The sequence below is a fragment of the Accipiter gentilis genome, chromosome 9 (genome assembly GCF_929443795.1).
Source record: "Accipiter gentilis chromosome 9, bAccGen1.1, whole genome shotgun sequence".
NCBI lineage: Eukaryota > Metazoa > Chordata > Aves > Accipitriformes > Accipitridae > Astur > Astur gentilis.
In genome coordinates this window covers 39242690-39270513 of record NC_064888.1, presented here as the reverse complement: position 1 = coordinate 39270513, position 27824 = coordinate 39242690, and the positions used below count along the sequence as shown (strand labels likewise).

Genomic DNA, 27824 nt, shown 5'->3' with positions numbered 1-27824 from the left:
AAAGGACCTAAGTTATCTTGTACTTTACAAGTCCCTTTAGACCTGTAAAGTTAGTTTTTAGTTCCTTTATAAGAAACACCCTCCCTGATGTAGACACTTACATGCTTTTTCATCTCGGTGATTTAAGATAGAGTACTAGGTTGAGAGGTTTTAATTACAAAAAAAGTTGAAATGTGTTTCCAAGCATTGTTGTGTTCCAAGGCTGTTAGTTTATTGATTTTTTTGTTTGGTTTGGGGTTTTTTCCCTCTCCCCTCTTTGGGTGTCAAATCTGAATGGAAGTTGACGCAAATTCAGAATATCCTGAAGTAGTTAATATGAGCTCTGGATTTTTTGGTAGCTGTATCCTGTTTGGCGATTGTGGTATTTTAGTATCACAGCTACCACAATGATAACATTTGAAATTAAAACCACAAATGAAAGAGTGTAGAAGTTGTATTGTTGCAGGTTCAGGGTTTCTTCAGGATCTGTTTTAGTGAGGGATTCTGCGTAGAGAAAAAATAAAGTGGGATGTTCAGAGTTTGGAATACCATGTCATTTCAATGAAAATTAAACAAGCATTTTTTTTCAGATATTTCTGTTCTGAGGAGTTGACCCACACCAATTGCAAATTCTGAATCTGTAGTACTGAAGAGTTGTAAAAATTTGTAATAATCACGCAGAAGAGCATTGCAACGTTAACAGATTCTTTGTTATTGCTGTAGCCAAGTTTCTGCCAAGCAGTGCTGCCATTATCTTTAGAACCGGATAGATGGGAGACATATTGCTGAAGCAAAGCTGGGCAACAAAGAAACTTGTTGTTCTAACTCTGTCCCTTCTAATGGTTTACTAGCTGGTCCTTGGTAAAACTCATTATTTTCTGTAAATCATGAAAGATACTGTGAGAATTAATCTATATTTTATAATGCTTTGAGTGTGATTTATTTGCACTTGCATCCTTTTCACATTATTCGTGTATCCAGTTTCTAGCATATGGATGCAAAGTCTTTCACTATTAAAAGAGAAGGGAACATGTTTAAAATGCTGCTAGAGTTCAAAGAGGTTAATAATTATTTTAAAAAGGAAGAAAATGTTTATTGCTATTAAGAGTGTGATTAATACTTCTTAGATCTGACACCTGAAAGCATATGGCACATTGTTCTAACTTCTATTGAGCACAAAGCTTCACCTGAGAAAAGCACAATGAGCACAGTGGGAGTACCAATACAGGCTTTTAAAAATAGCTTTTCCATGTTTTGTAGTCTATGTTAGCTGTCTACTCATCTAGACCACTGTAAAGCAGACTGCAAATTGTGCGAAAGAGTATGTCAGATGGGGGCACTAAAGCTTAGTTGTCTTAAACAGCTTTGCTGCTCTAATTTAAAAGCATGGTGGTTTTGTGTTCTGCTCCAGTGGCTGTCCTCGTCATATTTTTGTTCTAATAGGCAATATGTACAGTGTGAGGATTTAACCTAGTGTGGAGTAAGTCATCTGTGTTTATCATCTGGCATTGCTTTTCTGTAGTACCAACAAGTAAAACTGAGTGAAATTGAGTGGACTGTTAGAAGATGCGTGGGTTGTAACAAAGCCTGGCTCTTATTTGGAATGCGTTCTTTAAGTAGTCTGTGTCTTTGGGAAATGAGCCCTGGTCCTTTTGTATGCCTCATCAAAAACTGTCACATTTGAAAATCTGAAATATTTTCTTTCATAACTTTTTCTGAACACATAGTCAGATTCTGCATGCACTGCTTTTATAACTAGGAGTGAATGCTGCTTTTTCTACTTCGAACGGCACACCTTAATCTAAAAAGCCATCAGTCTGTCGGTTTGAACGGTATTTCTGTGATCTCACAAAACTTTGTTGTGTGATCTCACACAAGCTTTGTTGAACCTGTTTCTCTGGTGCCACGTTAGTTTTGAACTAGTGTAATTCACTTATTTCATCAGTGGAACGAAGGTAACGGATTTACACCAAAGAAGAGCTTAAATCAGGGTCTTAATTTATGTATTCCTCTTACCTGAGTGATCAGCAGACCTGAGATCTCTTTTCAGGCGGATGGGTCCTACTATGGTATTAGTTTTCCACGTGTATGCAGAAATAGCTCTTTTTTGCCTGGAGATACAGCCTTCAGTACAGCGAGAGTTTGGGGTTTTGCTGTCACAAATTAAAATATCACACTGGAGATAAACAGATGGAGAGCTCTGCAGGAACCTGAAGGCATTAAATTTGAATCTTCCATAGTGTTCAAGTGGTGGGTAGGTTACCACAGTGTCATCTTTATTGCAGCTGCAACAGAATTTACAGAGTTGTTAAAGTAGTCCACATACAATAATCATTCTTGCTAACTACTGTTAACTGTAACCACAGCATTTTAACTAGGGCATTATTTTTACATGTGGGCACACAGTGCTGTGCTTTTTTGCCTCTGCCCAGTGCAATGTGGTGCTTGTTTTAACTAGCTCTGTTTATGTAATGCCTTTAAATTTCTGTGAAATTGGCTTCCAACCACAGTGTACTAAAGAAGGTAAGTGGAAGAGAGACAAAAGAACTACCCTTGACATTTAGATTATATTTCCTCACATATTAGGAGACAGTCAAAATAATTTAGGGTCTTACCCGCTTCTGATCAAGTCGTACGTTAGCGATCCAAAATCGGGTTGTGGAGATGCTACACAGGTATCGACAAACACCAAAAGATTTGCGTCAGTGGAATGAAGACTGACTTGAGCAAAAAGGGTTTGGTTCAAGTCTACGTAGTACGGGGACTCGGATACAGGCTTGGAGAATGTATCTGAATCATAGAATGACATGCTAACGCTGTATTTTCCCACAGCAGTTGTGTTTTGGATTATATTATTTTTTGTTATGTAAATGACTTCTAAGGTTGAATTGTTTTCCATTTTGCATTTTGCAATGATCTGTATGCTTTTTTGACGGGTGATAATATTGCCAGTTGCAGAGAGAGATATGATGTTGGTGTAAGTGATGCTATGACCTTCATCCTGTAAATGGAATCATACGAAGTGCTCAGTTGTGATTACACGAGCGGTGCTGCTGAAAGCAGTTGTACTAAAGTTACAAAGCTACCCAGCTACGTTTATCAGAGGCTCGAGCTACCTTTGAAATGTGAAACAGGTTGCAACCAAAAAACTGTTATCAACCCTCCTCCTGTTTTTTCAAAACGCTGAACCAGCCTGTGCAGCAAAAAGATTAAGGAATACTGCACGGAGTGTGGAAAGTCCCACAGCTATGCTTCGGTCACCCTTATCAAAACAATGCTATGAACTAGCTCTTGGGAGTCTTCACATCTTGGGGTTTTTCCCCTTTCCTTGTGACGCCATGACAAGTGCCAGCTGTATCACTTGCAGGGAATGTTTGAGTTGCGTACCTAACATTGTGCTACTTCTGATAAACTGGGTCGGAGAGGGAATGAAATACTTGGGGTGAATTTGTGTGGACTCCCCTGGACTTCCTTCAAAAGGCTCATTGATCATCAGGCTCTTAAAGAGGAAAAAGGTTCTTTCTACTTCAAGACTGGAAATCAGTAATGGGATGAGCTAAGTGAAAGTAAATCAGCTTGTTCACATGATATTCATAAACTGCTTTTACAAGCTCTTATCATTCATAAGCTTTTGTTAGGTTATTCACAGAACTTTTTCTCTCTTTACCTTTTTAGTTGTTCCACAGCTGGTTAATGGGAAAGAAAAGATCACTGAATCTGTTACAGCTGGACTGCAAGATGGATCATTCAGACGTAGGTGACTTTCATTATAACCAAGGGAGGTCAGATAAGACTTGCTCAGAACAATTCTCATGCTATCTGAAGAGCACGTAAGGAGTGCTGCCATTGAAAGAGAAATTAAAAAAACACAAAACCACCATGTTACCACAAACTGCTGCAGTCAGTTCTCAATTGGTCTAGGCACTTGAACCTGTTGCATGGTTCTTGATTTGTCAGTTTGAAATGGCTCATGCACGTTTAAGGTCATGCAGAAGTTGGAACAAAATTTCATGCTCGACTTAAAAAATGTTAGGTAAGCAAAACCATATAAAACTCATGCTGAAAGTTTAATTTTAAACCCGGAAACATAGAATGAATTTCCCTTTACAAAAGGGAAAAGGAATCAAAGTGCTAGTGCAGAACGGTGGGTGAGGAAATTGATTTATGGCAGACATCGAGGTTTTAGAGGTTTGTTTTCCACCTCTGTTAATGAGAGGATGGGCATGCAAACATGGAGCGAATAAGGATAATGGTCAAGCTCTGGGGGAAAGGAAATTGCAACACATCTAAACCCTGTTTGTCTAACCAATGCAGACCATTTTCCTGAGTATCTCAAGGAACAAAACCATTTAAACTTAACCAGTCAAAAAAAGTTTATCTCGGCATCTCTAGGATGGTAACAATGCCTGCTTTGTCCAAACCAAGGAAAAACTGAGATTTTCAGTGGTGCCAGCCAGAAAAAAGGACCAAAAAGTGAAAGAACAGGCTTTCTTTCGCAGATGGGTTTGGTGATAACTTATGCTCCATAGGTGAGATGATGCGGGATTTTTGTATGTAAAGAGGGTTAATGACTACCAATAAAAAGACTTAAATCCTTAGTATCAAACATCAGTTCTTGATATTTGTAAGGGAAGGGAAGAATCACATGTGAGAACAAGAAACAGCATCCTATTCATGTAGCGAGGGTACTTACTGTTGGGCTCCGCAGGAGCGAGCAGTGGAGTGCTGGTATACTGAGCAGAAAATCCTCTGTAGGAGTTGGCATAGTCTGTAGATAACACAACTGTCATAACATTTGAAGAAGATTCAAATGTGGGCTGAGCAAGACCACATACTTTTCCTATTAAGCCAGTATTAGTGGTGAGGCCATCATAGACTGCTGTGAAATCAAATTGGCAGTTTCGGTCTAGTTCCAGGCTGTAGACAGAGAAAAAATAGTTACAGGGAAACCTGAGTGTAGAGAACATTGCTCATACTGGATAGAGGATCCAGTGCAGATAAAGTGTCTGATGAATTCCAGTTGACTGAAAAAACAGAATGGAGAATAAAAGAACACATAAATAGACATTATTAAAACCAAATAAATCATGGAAATCCCTCAAAGGCAAGAAATGTTTAATAAGAGTGTGATTCTGCTCCCATCGAAATAACAAACATTTTGCTGTAGCTCTCCACAGAAGCTGCATCAGCTATGTTTTTATAGCTCTGATACTGTATATATTGATTGCTATTTATTTACTGAATGTAACCACACCTTCAAATACATATTTTTTTATATGTATGTAAATAATCCTGTATCCTAAAGAGCTTTTAAAGTGTAGGGTTGACTTAAGCAGGTCTCTGAAGCCTCTTGTGTATGTCACTAGAGGAAGGTTCTTGCCCTTTTTATGGATCTGCATGAGAGCTTATCTTGGTGCTTGCCACCCTTGATGAAAAGCACCAGCTGTACCGCGGTGGGTGGATGCCTCCAGAACAACATCTCCGTTCCTGATGGACCAGCAGATGGACCCTGAGCAGGACTGGTGAGAGCATACACGATGCGCGGAGTTCATCTTCTCAGAGGGCAGTGGTCAAGGTAACTATTTCCTATAAAATCCTATATGTTTAATACTGAATTCTTATACAGCATTCTGCTGTCTGAATATCTCCAGAAATGTTCTTGAAGATATCGCCCTTTGAATTACCTTGGTCTTGAGACTTTCCTCCATGCACAGTGTCCACTGGTGCAGGGAAAGCCAAAAAAGGGCTACCGGGCTGCTACGTATGGGAGACCAACCCTGATAAAGTGCAATATGGGTCAGGAAAATCCATGCCAGTGTGGTCTCCTTATGCCAATGCATCCATTAGCATTTATACCTGGAGGTACTTAAGCCAGTGCTACGTTACCTTCTTTGCCCAACGGCCAGCAATATTAAGGAAGACATACTTTGGGCAATGTTTGCTTTCTTCTTCTTTTGACCCTCAGTTCTAAATTGCAATTACAGTACACGTGATGGTTTTAAACATGTGCCTTATGTAGCAAAAGCTTTATTTGTACTGGTGGATTTAAATTCAGGGCATGCAGGCTAGCTTAAAATGGCCCTGCGCCTCGTGGCTGGTCACCTGAAATGCTTTCTGCGTTCCACTGACTGGCACTGCGGTAGCTATAGGGTAGCGTATGGTGATGGGGAACACGTTGCAATTACTTTATCATAAGAGTCAGCAAAGCACGTTTTAAAAGTGTATACATGTTGTAAAAGTTTGAAAGCACTTCTGGTTTCTGTATTTAAAAGTAATGCTTTTAAACAGAATGAAAGAAGACTAATAGAGCATTAGGGCATTTACTCACAAAAAATCCTGGAACTGTAAGTTTATCTTCGAGTTTTTTGCTGTTTGTATGTGCCAGACACAGTACGTAAATTCAGGGTAACGTTCTGGGTAGTTAGGGCTGGTAAGTGTCCCATTGGGACCAGTTAATTGTCCTCCACAATTTTCAATTTCTGAAAAGAAGAGTAGATATATTGGTAACATAACAGTATATGTAATGAGCCATAGAAAAATAAATTAAAGACCTGAAGTTACGTAACTAGCAGGATTGTTTCTTGAGGATTCCATTCCTTTGGAAATGATTAAAGGTACTAAAGATAAAACTTCTATAGAGAATGTCAGGTCAGGTGGATGTTACAAAATGAAGCCTGTTGTCACTATGGTATATCTGTGAGGCACAGTGCAATGACATCTGAGATGGCTGTAGATAAGTTAGCTTTGATACCGTGAGCAATTATTTATATCTACGTTTTGGGTAAATTAGGTGCCATCTTGAAAAACTGGTAATGAAGATGCTACACCAACCAAAAGGAACCCTGAGAAACTTTATATATTAGAGAAATCTGTGAGACCTTGGCCATGATCTATATGGAAGTGCAAAATTTTAAACTCTGAGAGAGATTTTAATTGACACGCAAAGGCATAGTAAAATGAAGTCAGCGGAAACCTCAGAAAGACAAATGTAGACTAGAAATAGGGCTCAATATTTCAGCAGCAAAGTTAAGCACTGGAGCAGCATAGAATAGGATGTGGTAACTACTCTGTAAAATTGAAGCTTTTAAGAGCTTAATACCATGTCACTCAGATCAGCAGAAGCAAAGGAACTGGTCGCAAGCCAAGACTGATTTTGTCCGAGCTATTCTTACCTTTTAAGGAAAAATGTAAGAAGCTTGTTGAATGAAAATCCTTACTGATTTCTGTGACCTGTACTCGGCAGGAGTTCTGACTACGTGGTCGTACTCTCTTTCTGGGTAAACGCTATAATATTTGCAAACTGAGTAAATTTAGTAGAAGCCTGTAAGTAAAAGTAGAGTTCCATAATCCTGCCTTTGCAATCATTTTTTCTGAGTAAAATTTAACTTTTTAGGCTCTCTGCAAGTGCACTGTTTTGCTGCCTCTTTCCTTTCACTGATTTTCCCCCACACCATTCTCTAAGGCCTGAAGAACTGAGTGAGACTGATTAAAGATTCTGTTAATAGTCTGTAATTGCAGTCCTAAACTTTCCCTTAATGGCAATGTTTCTTTTAATGGTATAATTCAAATGGTATTTAATGACTTACTTTTTTCTGGTGAAAAGTAGTAATAGAAGACAAAGAAGTTCCGTGTGAAAGCCATGGAATTTGTAGTTATATGAAAAGTTAAACTGTCTGAAGACGATTGAAGTACCGGGACTGCATCAGTGTCGTTACATATTTGTCCAAGAAGAGGTGAATTTGTTGAGGGACCATCATATACTTTAATACTTTCTGTTTCACAGCTTGAAGAAGGAGCAAATCTATTGAAAAAACACAGTGAGAACTACCTAAGCTCACTGATAGATACACAGGCTCATAGATAGATACACAAGCGGCGTTCCTCAGGGGTCGGTATTGGGACCGGTGCTGTTTAACATCTTTGTTGGTGACATGGACAGTGAGATTGAGCGCACCCTCAGCAAGTTTGCCGATGACACCAAGCTGTGTGGTGCGGTCGACACGCTGGAGGGGAGGGATGCCGTCCAGAGGGACCTGGGCAGCCTTGAGAGGTGGGCCCGTGCCAACCTCATGAAGTGCAGCAAGGCCAAGCGCAAGGTCCTGCACGTGGGTCGGGGTAATCTCAAGCACAAATACAGGCTGGGCGATGAGTGGATTTAAGAGTAGCCGTGCAGAGAAGGACTTGGGGTTATTAGTGGATGAAAAAACTGAATATGACCCGGAAATGTGTGCTTGCAGCCCAGAAAGCCAACTGTGTCCTGGGCTGCATCAAGAGAGATTCTGCCCCTCTACTCTGCTCTCGTGAGACCCCACCTGCGTTCAGCTCTGGGTCCCCAACATTAGAAGGACCTGGACCTGTTGGAGCAGGTCCAGATGAGGGCCACGAAGATGATCGGAGGGCTGGAGCACCTCTCCTATGAGGACAGGCTGAGCGAGTTGGGGTTGTTCAGGCTGGAGAAGAGAAGGCTCCGGGGAGACCTTAGAGCAGCCTGCCAGTGCCTACAGGGGGGCTACAAGAGAGATGGGGAGGGACTTTTTGCAAGGGCCTGTAGGGATAGGACATGGGGTAATGGTTTTAAACTGAAAGAGGGCAGATTTAGATTAGGTATTAGGAAGAAATTCTTCACTGTGAGGGTGGTGAGGCACTGGCACGGGTTGCCCAGAGAAGCTGTGGATGCCCCATCCCTGGAAGCGTTCCAGCCCAGGCTGGATGGGGCTTGGAGCAATCTGGTCTAGTGGAAGGTGTCCCTGCCCATGGCAGGGGGTTGGAACGAGATGATCTTTAAGGTCCCTTCCAACCCAAACCATTCTATGATTCATTGGAGTCCACAATGCAGATTCAATACGGAGAAATATTTGGATGCAAAATTATTCTGTGCTGTATTCTAATGGAGTGAAACAGTACAAAAGCATCTGGAGGAAATACTTACTTAAAATGGGAGAAAATGAGCCTAATTGTTTGATTGACATTCCTCTGAATTTGCCAGACACAGTTTGCATTTGCTTTTAGTTGAATCTTTAATGCTTTGTTGAGCTCGTGAAGTGAAGCACCACAGCGAGATACACCTAGTGAAGAACAGCAACAACAAAAATCAGCTTGCAAGGTTCTCTCTCAAGTTTCCTCTTGTGATAATGTTTCATCCTACACTATGCAAAGGCTCTGGGACAGTCCATTGTGAAACAGACATGCAAAATGTTGTACTATTTATTTTTTTGCATTTATATTACTGCAGTTTATGAAACGTGAAGCATTAAATAGTAAAAGAATATTAGAAAATACTTTTTATCCTAATTTTCCTAGTAGCAGAGAAAAGGGTAGGTAGGGGAACACGTATCACAGATGAAGCCAGTGGCAAAACTGGAAATGCCAAGTCATATGGGACACCTCAGCAACACTCTTCAGCAAGGTTTGTTGCCACAAGCATTTCAAGCCTCTGGTCTTCCCACTACACTCGATTCCTAAAGATCATTGAATCCAGGTCAGACTTTCAGCCCTTGACTTAAAAGCATTTGAAAACCTATGCTCAGAGAATCCAAAAGACTTTTCGGATTTGAGCTTCTGAAGGAGCATGTGTAGGATTACTGTGTATTTACTGCTGCATACAATTCTCATCCTCCATCTCTAAACAGGTACTGCTAAACACGAGAAGCTTTGGAGAATGGCAAGGAAGATGATCGAAAGTTCAGAATAGCTTCCAGACAAGGGATAATTAAATGGACTGAAGTATTTTAGGTCAGAAAGGGGAGAACTAGTGGGGAAAGGAGGTGCTAGAGGTCTGTAAATTGATGGAGAGCTTTAATATGAAATATTCTCTTCCAATACAGTAACTCAGTGGCCTGGAATGAAACCAGTCAGTTGTGGTTTTGAAACAAAAGGAACTGGCTCTTTGCACGTGGATCTTTGCTGCAGGGTGATGTGGATGGTAAAAGTAAAACATAGAACAGCCAAATCCGTGAAAGAAAAAGCCTTTGGTAACTATTAAACACAAAGAGCATTTCCTCTGTTTCAGAAGTCCTGAACCACATTTGCTGGTGACTGGGAGAGTATTCTGGGGAAGTATTACGCAGAATATGCATATTCTTGCCTGACCAGTCTCTGTTGACTGTTTCTGGGTTCAGGACGTGGGGCTAGCTGGACTTCAACCCTGTTCTTTTGTGAAAAAACCCACAAACCAACCATGGTTGACATCACTGACGTCACTTAATAAGTTATGGAGTAGTTGCAGTAATGGCCATTGTATAGGAAACTTTAGAGAAAGTTTATAATCCAGTTTGAGCATAACATCTCCTTTCTCCTTTAATATTAATCTAAAAAGAATAGTCTAAAACAGCAGGAAGAATGCCCTATACGGTGTATGCGGTCCCAGGTAAAAAGGTCAGACTCTCTGATGACCTCCAGTGGGAAAAGAAAGGTTTAGGAGAGACCTTTCTCGTCACCTGTGAAACCTCCTAATTGTAAAAGCATTACAAGGTCAGCCCTACCATCCCTCTGCGTCCCTCTGGACTGTTCTGTAGCCCAGCATCACTAGATCAGCTCTGCAGCAATACTTCATTATTGTACAGTAGCTACCCACCATTAATCAGGGAAATTGCTGATCTGAGCACAGAATGGTGATCCTAAATTGAGCAAGACATGACTCTTTATTGCTTCTGATTGAACAAAGGAAAAAAATAAACAAATCTCTTTTAAAAAGCAACCATTTCCCAGTTAAGTCACTTTATTCCTGTTACTCCAATATAGTATTAATCTATAAATGCAAATTTCTGTTCCAGAGTAAAAATCTCTTAAAAATCAAGTTCTTAAGTTAAAAATTTGCCATAGGCAGTCATATATTGATTTTTAAAATTATTTACCATTTTTAACTCTTGCTGGCATATTCGGGTGTTACTATTGTGCAGCAGTACATTAAAAGAAGATGCACTTTTAGGGATATGTTAACATTTTTTTCCCTTCAGTTGCCTATAAAATACCTATTGTGCAAAACCTAATAAAATTTCACAGGTGAAAAAAAAGACTAGATTTCCATACCCGTGTATTCAATTGAGTTGTCTTCAGCGAGAGCTAGAGCAGCGAAGAGAAGCAGGAGAAGGAACTGTCTGAGCACCTGCATTTTGATGGCAGCTAGGGTGGTTAGGCTTTTCCAACTTTTATACCCCCTGCTATTTCATAATCATCTCGTATTACGCGGTATCATGGAGGGAGGGCTTAATCTCTCAGTTACTGTTTCTTTTTAACAGATATAAATGAGAAAGTAACAGGTGTGCCCATTTTTTTTAATATGTACTGCGTGGAGTATGTTTAACTGTGCTTTTGTTGGCTCTTGTGGGTTCAAAGCACGTTTTTCGGTTGCTTTCATTGAGCGTCTGTTTGGGTGTGTTGACGTGAGCAGGAATGTTCTGGAAGGGATTGACAGACTCCCTTGGGAGACACATTCAGCAGTTTGCTCTTAGCGCTGCTCAGCAGGAGCTTGGGTTTTCCCACCTTCATTTTGACACCTTCCCTTTAGATTACACTGGGCAAATCATTCCCTGTCCTCACTGAGGATTCCTCAGGTTGAAAAGTGCAACTATCACAGTAGAGTTGTCATAAGTAATAATTTCCCATTGCTGAAACATTCGTGGATGAACAAGGCCAGATTCGTGTTAGTCCCAGGTTTAAAAGAAGATTGCACTGCACCCACTTTGCACGTAAAAGTTTCTTAGTCCCACAGCAGCAGCTACCAAAAAAAGGAATCAGCCTTTCCTTCCCAAGGTGAGGAAACAAGCACAGTCCTAAGAGCCTCAATTCCTTCTAGCACGAGGCTATTGAGTATCTGTTCCAATGTATTTACGCTACTTTGGCTGTCTTTCCATAAGGACCAAAGCTCTTGAAATCCAGGCTATTTCTTACTGCAGGAGCGGATTCCCAATCTTTAAAGCTTCTCGAGGTTGTGATAGTGCCAGTGCCACAGCTGTGCTGTTACCCTGACCTTTTCGGTGCTGTACCCGTGTGATTCTTTCCAATACAGAGAGCAGGTATCCTACAGCTGTGCAAACAGGTGTTCTGGCAAGCTTACTAGAAAAGTCAAATTGCAACGCAGACTTTCTTGAAACAGATCCAGGTGCTTTCCTTCCATAAACCCAATTTTTTTTGGTACAAACCCATATTTTTTTTCTTTTATAAACAAACTGAAATATGATGCATCTGTAATGATCCTATATTTCTAATCTCAGACCTATGCCTTCTTTACAATTCTCTCTGATTTTTAACTCACTTGAAGGATTTTGAATGCAACTCTCTTCATCATGACAACGTACCTATCCTGTCTTTAAACGTGGAGGCATTGAATACATGTATAAAGTTGCTGCATAGCGTTTGAATTCCCTTTAGCTTCTGGAAATGCTAAATTTGCATTTACTCTGTATAGCCTTTCGTTTCTTAAACCCACACGCATACTTGCAAGGAATTTTCAAATGCTAACATCCATTTTGTATGCCTTCAATGCCTGAACTGGCGTGTGGAGCCCCGCCAATCAACGCTGTGTCCATCAGAACCAAGAAAAAAATACCTCTGGCTACGGCAGCCTGGTAAGTTACTCTGGTAGTTACAGGTTGGTAGTCAAACTGTTTGGATTTACTTGTATACGAACGATTAGGAAATTTTCTTGCGCTGGAGATGATATGAAGGGACTAGACCCCTAAGCAGTGGCCCAGTGTTTCCGAAGGGCTGAGCCCGTGCTCACATTTGAGCCTGGCTGGCAGCTCCATCTTGTCTCTGAGTGTTCAAACTGTTTTCAAATCTTGTGTGTTAAGCCCAGGTTGAGGTAGTGTGATGTGTTCAGATATCAGGTAACGCTGAAATATTAATGGCCCACTTTGCATTTCCTCTCCTACCTCAAAAGAAAACGGCCAGCAAGTCTTCCTGAAAGTCCTTTAAGATGAGAATGACTGTGGGGAAGGTGTTTTACTATAGCAGATCCTTAGAAGAAATTAGCGTGCACTTTAGTACAAAGCAGCAAGGATTCAGCTGTTGTGACACTGTTATTTACAGGCACTTTCTCTCACTGCCGGCAGCCGGGAGTACAACAGCAGGGAAAATGTGATTTCAAGCACTTTAAACCGTTACTTGTGCGAAGCAGAGCAGCAGGGTTACCAGGGTGACGGAGTTTTGTATGAACGAAGTGTGATTAGGAAATACTCTGACTCAGGACGGGCATTACGGTCGTGCAGGATGAGGGTTTTGGCGGTGAGCCTGCTCAGGCAGTGCCAAGGCTTAACCACCAGGTGAGAGAGTAGATCTGGAGCCTTCATGGGACATCTGCGTGATTTTGGCAGTTGAGAGCTGGCTAAGTTATCCATGGAGAAGCTGAGTTTCAGAATGACTCTAGTCCCTGTTTTGAAGGGATGAAGCATAAAAGTTGCTGAAAAAAGTGGATTTTTTTGTTTTGTTTTGGCCTTGTGCGGCACAGCCTCGAGATGCTAGGCTTCCTTATTCAGTACAGGGCATCTCATTATGAGGTTGAGTAATCTGCACATGCTCGCCATATGAAAACTGAGTATTGGCCTTAAAGATGCTTTTCACAGGCTGAGTTCACCAGAATGTCCATATTTAATTAATCTCTTTCCCTGAGATGACTGATGTACTCCTGTACAGTTCTGCAATCGGCAAGATGTGTTTCTCTATTATGAACTGAAAATTATTAATTTCCTTTTTTTTTCTTTCACTAAGTCATTCCAAGGAGGACAATTTAACATTAAAGTGCAGAAACACTTTCTTGGCTCAAAGTGATATCATTTGAACAGCTATTGAAAGAAAAAGGATGAAGCAAATGCTTATAATGAAGTAAATTTACATGTACAATTTTTTTATAGTTCTAATCTCCAGTAATAAAACCCGACATATGGAAAGATTATAATAGTTTATAGGTATTGCAGAGAGTGTATCTCCATACATGTACAATATTTTTTCCAAATATTTTTGAGTTCCTATTTAAGGTAATTGCTCAGACATTACTGGTTAGGAGGGATGCTTATCCTTTCATTTATGTCTCTTTGAGAGCTCAGAAAACAGCCCTGTGACATGTGCATCTGTAATGCGGGTTAATCTTCCTTAAATGCCCAGTATTCGAGTTATTTGGTACAATGGGGAGAACTGGAAGAACTGTGAGGGAGAAACAAGTCTTGATGAGAAAAAATCAGCCAGCTGATCCAAGCATTCTTTGTCACTGAGAGCGTTTACTGAAGTTTAGGGTTTTACAAATCTGGAATATAGATCCAGAAGATCTAAAATTAAGGAACACAGGTACAGCTAAGATTAAAATACCTTTAGATTTACACCCCTTAGTATAATGTATTTGATAGAAATTAGCAGCAGATGTGCAACACACTGATCACCTATAAAAGTGATCAACATAATGTTACGATTAGAAGAAGCATTACTGGGGCTGTTATTATCTGGGGACGGTAATAATAATGACGCTGTCACTTGCGCTTCTTTTGCCTCTTGTCAGATAGCCCTGGTAGAGTTGGGAAGAATAACTGTATCTGTTGCATGCTAATACTTTGCACTGTAGGCAAACTCTTTGGTATACGGGAGCTCTGAACGTGAACCGGAAAATCCGCTTGCCTGGTGAATAGTAGTTCCCACAGGTTGGGTCCCTTACACACCTGAGAAAAGAAAAATGAAAAAAACCCCACGTATAATTGTCATACAAAAATTGTGATGTGGTCACTAAGCCCATTTGTTTCATTGGTTGAAAGAAACTTTCCTTCAGAAATTTCTAACTGTGATGTTAATCATAATTCACAGCACAGAACTCCTGATCACAGATGCAGCTATATGGAACTTAAATATGTATGTTGGTTTAATATGTAACACAACATATATACCACACATGTATGTAGATGTATAAATATAAAACACCTGATGGAATTTTAAAATATGTGAGAAAGAGTTACTGTGTAGGCCTTTTATCTTTCCAGTTTTTTTGTATTTCAACTTTAGGATTTCTGAAGAGCTATGAAGAAGCAATTCCATATCCCAAATCAACCAAACCCCCTTTAATCAGATGCTTCATCCTTCTCTAATTTTTTTATATAATTTGTGAAATACCTTCTGAGAATTTATACTCATTCTTCTTCCCTAGCAGAATATTAAGGTGAATTAAGCATAAAAAGCCAACTAACAAAACTGTGTGTTCTTATCCTAATAGCTAGTTCATTTAAAAGCCTGCTGCTCCTTGCAAGCAGGTACCTCAAATGTGTTTCAGGACTGGGTATCTTTGGTGGTTGTATTTGTTGTTGTCCGTATGAAGTCAATCACACATGAGGAACTATTTTGAAATGGTTGTTGAGATATTATCCTTACTCTCTTTTGACTAAATCAGATGCCACAGTCATAAAATCATGAGGATTTGGAGAGAGCACACATGCGTCTGTAAATAACATCAGATTTGGCTCTGTGCGGTAGAGGGTAGCACGAACAAACAAATCCTGGTTTGGCTGAACATAGTATGACGAAGCCCTCTCTGACTTTGAAAAAGATGGTGAATCATAAAAGGCAAACTTGACAATAAATCATCTAGATGGAGTTTCCCGGTCTGGAGACTGTAACAGTGGCTATCGTTCGGCCACCAGCATTCCTGTGTGTTTTGCAGTCGAGGTTTGGCAAGAGAGTTTGTATTTTGGGGGTAAAAGGTGCCAGAAATGGATCCTTCCACTGTGTTGGAACAGGTCATGGCTTGATGGGCCAGGAGTTTGGAGCTGCAAAGTATGGCAGAAATGTTTTCCTGAATGTCTCTAGAAAGTCGGGAAACCTAAGGGGTAACAGGGCTCAGCTGTCCATGCTGGGAGGATCCTGGGCCACCCGAGGTGGCCCAACCGCGGGTCCCAGCTGAGGACATTGCCGGGTTGTGAGAAAGTCTGCAGAGGTGTGTGCGAGATAAGAGAGGTGAAATTACTGACGAATCAGTTACTATTGATTTAGGTTCAGTTAGTAGCTCAAGGACTCGAGAGGGAAAAGACCAACATGGAGAGGTAGAAAGTCTTAAAGGGAAAAAACCATGGAGGAAGACAGTTGAGCGCAGCGGAAGGTCTGTTTCAAGGAACCATGGAGGAAGACCGACCCTTCCACGCCTGACCGTCACCTGGCTGGCAAAGGTTTGTTGGGAGTCTCCTCCGTGTGGTGAGCACGCTAACGCCCAGCTTGTCAAATCCTGCTCTCTGTTGTATGTCGGAGGGAACACGCCATCGCTTTGCATGTCGCAGCTGTACATAACCCATGTGCAGAGTGTCTTTCTTTTGGGGACATTTAGCAGCATAAAGTGACTTGACGAGGGAGGGTTACGAAAGGGGAGCGGGGTGGGGAAGTGTGTGAAGTGGTGAAGGTTGATAATATATAATTTAGAATAATGAACCTTTAGAAACATGATTTTGTTTTGGTGTTAATATAACATTCATCTATGCTCTGGATGTTCCATAACAACTTCCTGAGTGTTGGCATTTGCAAAGTCATGGGGGGGCACCAGGTGGTAATAATCTTTAAAAATATTTTTGAAATTTTTTTTTCATAAATAATTTTGGTAACGTCTTGGCACATGATAATTTAAAAAAAATACTTTCCTACCAGCCTTCTTGTGCCACAGCTGTTGTATAGCATGTGAAACATGGCATAGGAGTTGATCCTAGGTCTGCATCGGGGGTTGCTCAGGTGTCTGTTCCCTGCACGGTAGCCTCCGGCATTGGTGTAGGGTCTTCTGGGGGTCACTGTTATGAGAATTCCCTTCCCTAACTCTTGTATCAATCAGTCTTTAGAGGATTAAAGTGTATTAACAAAGTTAATAGTTAATTAGTTCTCATTATAAACTGTAACGTAATGAGGTAGTGGAATTTTACTGGAGATTCCAGTATTGATCATGCTTAATTAAAACAAACTAAAGGACATCCTGGCCCTGGAATGAAGGACTTTGCTTCGTGGAAGCTTAGAGCTGTACATGAAGGATTCCACTGGACAGGCAAGATAACGCCAGCATCCCAGCCCCTCTGACATGTCTTTGAAACTCTCCCAGCATCATCTGGCATCATAGATCAGTAACTCCAGCAAGACTGACTCCAGGGACATCTGGATCAATAGACAGGCAGCAAGGATGCTGCAGAAATAGAATTGTTTTGCAAAGTTTTACTATGATTAGTGATTGGTAGTGTGGGTATGAGCGATTAGTCAAATTGCGTTGGAAGTGGACGTTTGACGGGTGTAAGAACCCACTGTAAAACCACATTTGGGGTGCCCCAGTTTGGCTGGGACAGCTCATGTGCGTGAATAAATACTTACCCTTGTAATCTTACACTTTGCAGCCCAGGCCTCATCGGTTGGCACAGGCCAGCTAAGAATCTTAGTAACATCATCCGCATGTATTTAGGCAGATAAGTAAGGTCTGCTGGAAAAGAAGAAATGCAATGTTAATAAAGCATATGTAAGCATAGAGTAATATGCAGCATGTAATTAAATACTAGTACTCTTTGCAAATGCGAATGTGGGCCTTGCTGCCGTACCTGGAAGTAGCAGCTGAATGGAGAGGACCTGAATTTCTCTTTTTTTGATGGTGTACACATAAGCCAGCACAACCCCTTGACACCTACCAGGAAGGATGGTTTGGCTGCCAGCCCCTGTATCAGGGGCACGTGGTCCCAGGGTAAACTGTGGCATCCCCAAGCTCTCTGCCTGCTCCCAGCCTCTCCCGCTTCCCCCTTTCTTCTGCACTCAGACACCCTCTGCCATTAATCTGCCAGGCTTCCCCACCTCACATCTCTTACCCAGCATATACTGCCCTTAGGAAGAGAAATTGTTAACAAGAAGAAAGAATGAGAATACCTTACCTGGGTTTATAGGTGCTGGGTCTGTTTTCAGATGGGCTTTTAATAAAAAAAAAATATTATTTTTTTTTTTAAAAAAGTGAGACTGAATTAGGAAAATGTGTGCTTTTATGTAATCAATTAATATACATTGTAATCAGCTGAATGCATTAAGACTAGGAAATGTTAGTAGCAACAGTTCTGAGGAATAGAGTTGTCATGGGCAAAAGGCTTGTATTAAGTGTAGGGGCTTGAATACTAAAGATGACATATTACTCGCATTTAAGGGAATATGATTTAATTCTGTTTTTCCTTTATGTAGGCAGACAGTCCCATGCTCAAATGCATGCTTTGCATCTGAAGTTTAGTCTCCTGTATGTTGTCAACACAAGTCTGCATGTTTTACTGAGGCAGCTGAGTGCCCTTTACCAATGTGTAGCTGATAGGGCCAGACTTCAAAAGAAAACCTTAGTCTGCTATCTAAGCATCTGAGGCAGAATATTTTCAATTAATGAGCAGAACTTGCAATTCAAATTTTTCAAAAGATAAATCCCATTGTAGAAAACTAAGGTTCAAACCAAATACCACTGAATGTCAGAAGGATTCCCACTGACTCAACTTCGAGTGGGGGTGCAGGGAAGCTGACTTTCTAGGAGTGCGATCATCTTGACCAAATTTGAATTTGTATTGGTGTAGTGTGCCTGCCCCAGTGGTTTCCCCTTCCCTAGTACTTTCATCAGTGCGAGTATTTCTCCCAGATCAATACCACCAGCATTTTCTGTCCCTTAATTTGTATTGAAGCCAAAGGAATTATTCCCAAAGTTAAATACTAGATCCATGAGAGTATGGACACAGTGGAGACAGGGAGCCATGCCAACACATCATCAGATCATGACTTTGATAGAGAACTAAGGATGTAAACCAGAGTAATGCTGCATTACTTACAAGTGGTAATGGCTGCTGCTTCAGGAGTTGGAGAGGCTGGTAGAGTGGATGAGTTTGTTACTATGAGAAGAGAAATATGAAATTAAACATCGTCCATATTTTAAATACATTAAAGACTCACATGAAAAAAGGTAAACTGCTCACCATGGTTCAAGAAATGACCAGGAACACCTGTTTTTTCAGCTGTTGTGGACTCAGTCGGGACTGTCAAAGAGAAAGTAAAAGCCACGCTTCAGTAACTGTTCCATTATTGTGTGAGCAAAACAAGGGCTGTTAATGGGGAGGGAATCGGTTTACTCCCAGGATCAAGCATTAGACCAGTTCTACTAAAGCTAAAGCCATTCCTACCTGCTGCTTCAGGTGTCGTGTCTTCTGCAGGGGCTGATCCCAGGCATGAGAGAAAACAAAACCGCAGGTTAGACGTTGTCCCAGCACTGGGTAGGCACGAGTGTATTGTGTCTGTATGGCAAGGTTTTGGTGGCAGGGAGGCTACAGGGGTGGTTTTGTGAGAAGCTGCTAGAAGCTTCCCCCATGTCTGACAGAGCCAACGCCAGCCGGCTCCAAGTCGGACCCACCACTAGCCAAGGCCAAGCCCAAGCCCATCAGCGACAGTGGTAGCACCTCTGCTATAACAGATTTAAGAAGGAAAAAAAGTTGCAGGGCACACAGAAACAGCAGCCAGAAAGAAGAATGAGAACACGTGAGAGCCCCAGCCCTGCAGCCCCCCAGGTCAGTGCAGAAGGAGGGGAGGAGATGCTCCAGGCGCCGGAGCAGAGATTCCCCTGCAGCCCGTGGGGATGAAGACCACGGTGAGGCAGGCTGTCCCCCTGCAGCCCAGGGAGCTCCATGGGGGAGCAGATCTCCACCTGCAGCCTGGGGAGGACCCCACGCCGGAGCAGGGGAAGAGTGAGGAGTCCTCCCCCTGAGGAGGAGGAAGGAGCAGCAGAGACAACGTGAGATGAACTGACCCCAAACCCCATTCCCCGTCCCCCTGCGCTGCTGGCGGGGAGGAGGGAGAGAAAACCAGGAGTGAGTTGAGCCTGGGAAGAAGGGAGGGTTGGGGGAAAGGTGTTTTAAGATTTAGTGGGTTTTTTTCTCATTATCCTACTCTGATTTGATTGGCAATAAATTAAGTTAATTTTCCCCAAGTCGAGTCTGTTTTCCCCGTGATGGTAGTTGGTGAGTGATCTCTCCCTGTCCTTATCTCCACCCACAAGCCTTTCATTATATTTTCTCTCCCCTGTCCAGCTGAGGAGGACAGTGATAGAGTAGTTTTGGTGGGCACCAGCCATCCAGCCAGGGTCAACCCACCCCAGTGAGGTACCCGAACCACGGGAGGCCTGCAGGTCTCATTCGAGAGGTGATCAGCCACAGCACCTGGAAGATGCTGCTGCTGCAGCATCATGGTTAAATCCATGAGAATACGCACACAGTGGAGACAAGGAGCCAGTAAATACAAGATCAGAACTTGAGCAGACAACCAAGCACGTAAGCCAGAGTAACGCTGTATTACTTACGGGTGGTAATGTCTGCTGGTTCAGGAGTCGGAGTGACTGTTACTGTGAGAAAGAAAAGAAGAAATAAATTTTGTCTGCATTTTAATTGTATATTTTTGCCCCGAAACATCTCATGATGCCACGTGAGCAACTGGGAAGCCCTTGGCTGCATGGCTGAACGCGGCCCAAGCATCGCTGCCTACGGCCGTGAAAATAGAGCTGCGGCGGCACGGCGGCACGCATCTCCTCTGCAAAACCCTGCAGCGAGACCCTGAGCTTGGGCAGGGAAACAAATAACGTGGCTGGACGGGGCATGGCTCTGGCAGCCAGTGTTGCCTTGCCAGGAAGGCAGGTAGTCTGCTAAATCCTGAACCGAGACTGAAAATGTGAGTGTCTGAATTTCTTGACTCGGTCCCGGAGCGCTGTGTGAGCCAGGGATCCTGCTGCCCGTCATGGTCTGGCAGTACCGCTGCTCACTGCCGTTCAATAAGTGACCAGAAATAAATACCTGCTGTTTCAGTCGTTGTGGACTCGGTCGGGACTGTCAAAGAGAAAATAAAAGCCGCACTTCAGTAATTTTTCCAATACTGAGTGAGCAAAGCATAGACTGACAAAGCAAAGCAGCGTTATCATTTAGATGTAATTAGGCCTGATATACCGAGATCCCCAATTTACCCCATAATTTGGCATTTGTGTAAACGAGCTTGCGGTATTTCTACCGCCCTTGAGGGTGGATGGAAACCATATGTGTGGTTCTGTGTATCTCCACAGAGGCAAAAGAGCTCCGTGTGGCAGGACACCTCTGTCCGCAGATCCCACCAGTTGGTGTTCACCTGAGCGCCTTGAATTCCTCAGGGCTAACGATGCCGTAAAGGCTCTATCACCTCCGAGAAAGCATGAATTTTGGCTCAGTGGTGCTCAAGTCCAGGGGAATCAGCACTCTGCTGTGGGATAAGTTGCATTTGACTAAACCTGAGATAAATAAACAAACGCTGAAGTACTCCATACCTTTTGGTTCATGTACAATAAGCTCCGGAGGGACTGTCAGGAGAGAAAATAAAAACCATCAAAAGAAGGAAAGCCAGATCAATGCTTTCAGTTATAAAGTGAGACAAGCAGCAGGGCAGTCAGGGCTCTCCCCAAAACCGTGACTGAGGTTATGCTTTGTGAAGAAGCCTTGGAGAAGGCTGCAGGTGTTTCTGCCAGGCTATTTTCACTGCCACCCCATGCAACGAGTACGTCTGTCGACAGAGGGGGCAGAGAAGCAAACCTGGTGGGGACAGGTATAATTTCCATCCTGCGTCCTCACCCAGGCTGAAATCCAGTATAAATTGCTGTTTGCAGTGAGGTAGCTCCACCACTGCAAGATCTGCATGAGCCTAGCAGATGAGCTGTCCGGAACTCCTTTTAAAATTAAATAAATTACGTGCAGCTTGGGAAGGTTAATTGGGAAACAAGCATTTTGTTCTGTAAATTATTAAAATGTTTAAGCGAGTATGGCTTGTGCTGCAATACAGCCTCTTGATACATCGGAGGAGAAATGTCTTGCAGTGTGCTGGATTGAGCAGGACCGAGTGAATTAGGAATGTGGGCTGATAGTCTGAACACGATTTCTCCTGAAATGCTTCTCCTGGGGCTTGCAGCTTATGTACAGCACATCAAAGATTTGTTGCAATTGTTTCTCAAATATTCATTGTAATTATTTGTCAGTAACCAACAACCAAGAACAGTGCATGGTAGTAGAAAAAGGGGAGAAGAGAAAAAAATTACAAAAATAAAATCAAAGTGAAAATATGGGCCTTTTCAGAGGGGTACAGAAGCCTTATTCACTTCTTCAGGAATGCGTAAGTCCCACAGCTATTGTTGTTCATTATATCATTATAATACAGTATGACAGCACAGCGTGAGTATCACTTCCCTATAGGATCTCACTTTCTCTTGGACAGAAACAGCGGAGTCCACAAAGATGCAGTGGCCTGCCAGCCTACACTGATGGCTAGCGTCAGACACACCACATTCACCCAGTGCCAGAACCTCCAACAAAACAATTTCCACCTGCATCCTCAGCTGGCAGGAATTTTCTTCCTTTTCCTCAATAGACTTCACATAAATATGATGCAGATCTTTGAAAATGAGTACAAATTCATAAAGAGAAGAAAATACGTTTATAAAATTGCAAGTCTGACACAAGTACTTTGAGGGTCTTAGGCAAATAATCTTTGTCCCCAAAGCAGAGTCCAGGTTGGTCCGCCAAAACTTACTGGTGGTCCTCTCTGGAGGAAAATGCCTATAGCTCCACTTTTCCCTCTCTGCTTCCCCCAGACCTGGGTAGAGAAATCCCTTGGTGGAAGGAGGAGATGGCCCCAGGATGTTTGGAGCCCACAGGGGCTGGTCCCACCTGTGACCAGGGTGCCCGTGGCCATCCTTCTTGGCTCTCATCAGCCTCCCCTTTCCCTCCACGGCCGCTGCCAAGGGTCCCCATTCCCACAGTGGCTCCAAGCCTGCACCAAGCTCTTCCCTTCACCCATAGCAGCTTGCATGCATGGCTTAGGAAACTTAATTCACGTTAAATGAAATGGAAAAGGTGAATACCTTCACAAATAACACCAGCGTCTTCCTTGTGGTAGCAGTCGTGCGTGCCCAGCCCCCCGTGAGAGCAGTGCTCCAGGGAGGACTCATCCCCTCTGCACGCCACGTTGTCCAGGAGAATATCTCCGGTGCCTTCCCCAAAAAAGGCTTCGATTTTGGCCGAGACAGCCTTTCCGCAGCCCAGCTGCCTGCACACAACCGTGGCATCCTTCATGTCCCAGCCATCATCGCAGACGGTTGCCCAGCTCCCGTTGTGAAAGACTTCGAGGCGTCCCGAGCACACATCCCGTCCCTTAACCAGTCTCAGGGACATGTCTTGGAAAAGCAGAAGGAAATGCATGGACACTCAGCCTCAGAAAAGGGCTTTCCAGGTGCATTTATCGAATAGCAAAAGCCAACTTTGTTGTGTTGCACAGAAAGTGGCAAAACCATGAAATTAATCTTATTGTAACAAGCCACACTGTGTCAGTTCATCAGCTGTGATAAATCCTTACTCTCATAGTGTGCCATATATACCTGGGAGTAAATATAAAGATTTTTTTCTCTTTTGGGCTCCGATGTATATGTCTGTAGCTAACAAAACCATTCCTATCAATACCAATATTCTTTAATAGCAAAACTCCTAAATAAGCCTCAGGTATCTCAGAAATTCATCTTACATGCATTTAGTTGCTTTGAAATTTTTACCTATAAAATTTTTGCCTTCCTACCAGTGCTTGAGTTACTATATATAATATATCAGCTGTGAAAGCTTTGCAAGACCCATCTAGGGAGAACTCACCAGCTGGAATGGTCTCTGTTGTGACCGGGGAAGTATCTGGCTCTAGGAAAGGAAATAGAAAAGTTAATTTCTAGTTTTACTACAGAGGATGCGTAATAACCTTCTGCAGTTACTATGTGAAAAAAAAGAAACCAGTGGTCATATAGAGCAACTCATTCATCTCTGGAAGCATCATCACTAAAAGGGAAAAGGCTGCAAAGCCTTTTTTAAATGTCAGGTGTTAATGGTTGCAGTTACCTTGCAGGTGTAAGCTATAATTGTTTTAGGTGTGGGACATACTCACCAAACAGACACATCTGCTAGGGTTGTGTGTTTAACTCTGCTTGAGGTCTTTACTAAATAAACTAACTCTATTAAAAATTTGCTTTGATTTTTTTTCCCCAGGGGAAGTTATCCCTAGGATAAGCTGTAAACCAGCATTCTTTGTGCCAGGTCTCATCCACAACCCCTTTCACCCAGTTAGGTTTCACCTTGGACATTTCAGGCTCATAGAACGCCTGCCACGTGGATGAGCTTTGGCCGTGGACCACCACTTGTCGTAACACCGACAGAGGCTGCAGTGCCTCGGGCTCTCCAGCTACACATGTGTTTCCAGTCAGAATACAGAATTGCTGGAAAACTGGGAACTGATTAAGAAAATCCTAAAGGAAGTTACTGAAAATAATTTCCTACTAAATATGGGAAAAGGAAATTTGATTTACTAATCTTAGTTCATAATTTATGAAATCAGGACTAGGAGGACTGAAATATAGTAGTGATGATGTAAAATTATGATTCAAATAGTAATGCACAAAGCAGTCAGGTAATAGAGTAGGAAATGGCATCAGATACGATTGAAAATGATATTCCAGGTAGCCAAAGGATTTGAGAATTAAAATAAAAAAATTAAACCACAAACCTGTGTGAATAAACTGCATGAGTTAACAAAAAGAAAAAAAGTGGTAAAACACAGAAATTCTCGTAGGTCTTGGTTTCACGCCTGAAACAATTCCACTGATGGAAACAAGTTGTGCATCAAAATCTTAGCTGCAGGCAAGCTCTCGTTGCTCGCGAAGCAATAATTTCCCCGAGTCGTGCTCGCGTACCTGCGCAAATGACGCCGGCGTCCTCTTTATGTCGGCAGTTGTGGACGGCGATGCCTCTGTGGGAGCAGTCCCACAGGTTGTCTTCATCCCCTCTGCACCGCACGTCATCGAGGAGGATTTCCCCAGAGCCCGGACCGAACCGGGCTTCAGACACAGCTACCAGGGCTTCTCCGCACCCCAGCCTCCTGCACACCACTGTGGCGTCCGCCAGGTCCCAGCCGTCGTCGCAGACCGTTCCCCAGCCGCCGTCGTGATAGAGTTCGACGCGCCCCGAGCATCTCCCGTCGCCGTCCGCCAGTCGCAGGGTGGAGATACCTGCGGCGGAGAAAGAGCCCGTCCAGAGCATCAGTGGCGTTTGGCCGAGGCGGTGGCACGGCCCGTCTTCGGGGCAAGTGCCACCCCAGGGGAGACAGGAGCAGGTAGCCTGCAACGGAGTCTGCTCTGGCAAAGGACCCTCCCCTGAATTTCAGTGCCGTCGTGGGATAGATATTATAAATGCTCGAACCCATCTTTCTACATGCCCAATGGGCACGGACACCGTCCTCTTCCAGAATGTGCTCATCTCTGGGGAAAATGATCCTCACCTGGGCGGCTAGCTGCCACCTCTCCCCGCTTTGTGCAACAAAGGGAAGGTTTTCTACCTTTTCTTTGCCATCATTCTCAGCTGTACTGTAGAGCTGTCTAAAGGATGAACACAAATACCCAGAGCCAACCTTTTCCTGGGATACCTCGCAATCTAAGTTTCTTCCTTTAAATATCGCCTGGTTCAGCTTCTTTTCCCATCCTTGCTAACCCTCTGGCATAACAGATGGTTGGCACAGCGTCATTTCCCCAGAATAGTAGCAGAGCTATTTCTACAGACCAGGCTCATTTCTGAGAGCTGGGTACTTATGGAATACTCCACACATTTATCTCACTTTCAGAGGGAAAAGCTTTTAGGGATCTGAAGTTCCAAATTAGTTTTATGGGCCTGGAGTGTATTTTTCTTTTAGAGAAAGAAATCAGAGACACTGCCGACAACGTAATTGAGTTCCTCCTAGTTTGTGGCCATCATAAACTGTACCACGTATACACACCTGTCTTACTCCTTGGTGGGTCAGTGATTACAAGGTTTTCATTTTGGGACATTTTGCTGTCACCTGGCAGCCATTTGTAACCAACTAATTCACATCCATTCAGAATGAGGGCCATGTTTCCTAGGACTCTTTTTCTCCTTAATTCTCCTTAATTCCTTTTTGCTGACCATGATCAAAGCTCCTTCCATCCAAATACCATGCTTATCATTTACTTCTGCAAAAGTTGGCTGTAAAGAAATGCCAGCACAATGTGCTTGGCTCGCTTCCCAAGAGCTAGGTCAAATATGATTTCAGGGAGAAAAAATGATAACTGAGACAAAAGACAATTAACCTGTTGATCTAGGCATTGAGTATGCACCAGGGAAGGTGAAAGTTGTGAAATAAAATGTTTAAGAACTGGACTATGGTAGCTATCTAAATCCAGGTGGGAATAGTGAGAAAGAGACAGATTTAAAATTCTATATCCAGATCCAGATCTTGACTTAAATTACAGGCAGAAATAAATTTGTTGCGATCCAACTGATATTACAAAAGGCTTTATAGTGAGGGAGGCATCTTTTTTGTTAGTTTCTAAGTCAATGAAGTATTTCATTAATCTGAAATATCAACATCAATCTGAAATTTTGGGGGCACATTTTCAGAAAATAAAGGACTAAGTAGCAGTCCCAAGGATCTTTAATGTATTCTTGTGGGGTTGTCTACAGACAGCTGAAAGGCAACTTTTTACTTTCAGCAAATTAATAAAAGAATCGATGTTTGTATCTCTTCAAAGTCAATGCTTTGTGTCAAAGCTTTAAAGAGCTGAATTTAGGTTATGTGGGAAGTGTCTTTCACTTTTCTGAAGAGGGGCTTTGGAGAGGATGGCCACCAGTTCCTCTGGCTCCCTGGAGTCCACAGAAAGCTAGAAGAGCAGCTGTAGGCACTACAGAAAAGGTCCATCAAGAAAAGAACTTAGAATATAGTGTCCCACACATTTTTTTGCGTGTCTTGAAAATATCTGTCAAGTCCAGAGGCAAAGTACACATAGTCATCTCCCCTGGTGGAGATTTGCGTAGGAGTTTAAAACCTACCCACGCTACCAATTTCCGCTTGATTAGAAGAGGAGGCAGGACAGCATGTGGTGGATAGGAAGGTCCCAGCTCAGCTGACGGCTTATGCAAAATGGGCCTGTCTGGTGAAATTCTGGTTTTAAGATTTTTTAATACCTAAGAAATTATTTCCTAGATTCACTAAGACAGTTCATTCATTAAAAAACTTGCAAAGCATGTTACAGAAAAGATGCCAGAAGAAGAGTTTCCCCCACAAAGAGAATGGGAAAAGGTGGGAGATCAGGGACTTTCTGAGCCCCGGATGGTGCCTTGTGGGATGATGCAGGACAAAGACGTTGTTGCTCCTAAAGGATTCAAGGCACACAGGTTGTATCTGACGGTTCCTTACCTTCGCTCAGCGTGGGTGACGGTGTTGGAGTTGTTGATGGCTCAGTACTGTCTATGACTGCGGTAGATGTGATCAAGTTGTCCTTTTCTAGCACACAATGACCTGTTGAAGCTTTGAGGAAGAAACAAGAGGAACAATGAACACTAATGACCAAAGATGAATATGAGCCAGAATTAAATTTTTGGTTAAAATTGTCTGGATTTGTCATTTTGCCAGAAAAGTGTGCAAACAGAGGAAGCTTTGTTTCAGAGAACAAACACGGACTTATCCCTCGTTCTTCTACCTGAGTCTCTATCACCACATAATACCATGATAAATGAATATTTAAAATTTGGATTTTTAAGGTTCTTAGCCACTGGAGCAGGAAGCAATGTATTCCTAGCCCTCTTCATTAAAACTTCATGGCATACATTTTCCATACAATATGGCTTCTCCTTAGCTCCCTTACTTAGACTCAAAATTGATTTTGCAACTACAACTTTGTCTTTGTAAGCTGTGCTTAGGATTCCTGGTGTAGATACTCCCTCAGTGTCTTCATTTACTGCAGTGGGTGCAAAGGAGGAATGCAGAGATGTTGAAGGGACTGTGAGAGAGCTGAGGAAATACAT

General features: G+C 42.6%; 1 protein-coding gene across 1 annotated transcript; it reads right to left on the bottom strand.

The window, feature by feature from the left end:
- Nucleotides 1-310: 310 nt before the first annotated feature.
- Nucleotides 311-27824, bottom strand: CUZD1 (CUB and zona pellucida like domains 1). Its single transcript, XM_049811260.1, has 22 exons — nt 27665-27824; nt 27217-27327; nt 24704-25018; nt 23619-23660; nt 22841-23152; nt 22237-22371; nt 21257-21289; nt 20270-20311; nt 19101-19133; nt 18924-18956; nt 18753-18812; nt 17832-17867; nt 17287-17392; nt 14443-14624; nt 8909-9044; nt 7566-7780; nt 6308-6458; nt 4673-4896; nt 3647-3819; nt 2595-2980; nt 1996-2264; nt 311-483 (listed from the first exon to the last, which is right to left on the bottom strand). Exons 1-22 carry the CDS (start codon nt 27822-27824, stop codon nt 311-313), a joined length of 3327 nt encoding a protein of 1108 aa, XP_049667217.1.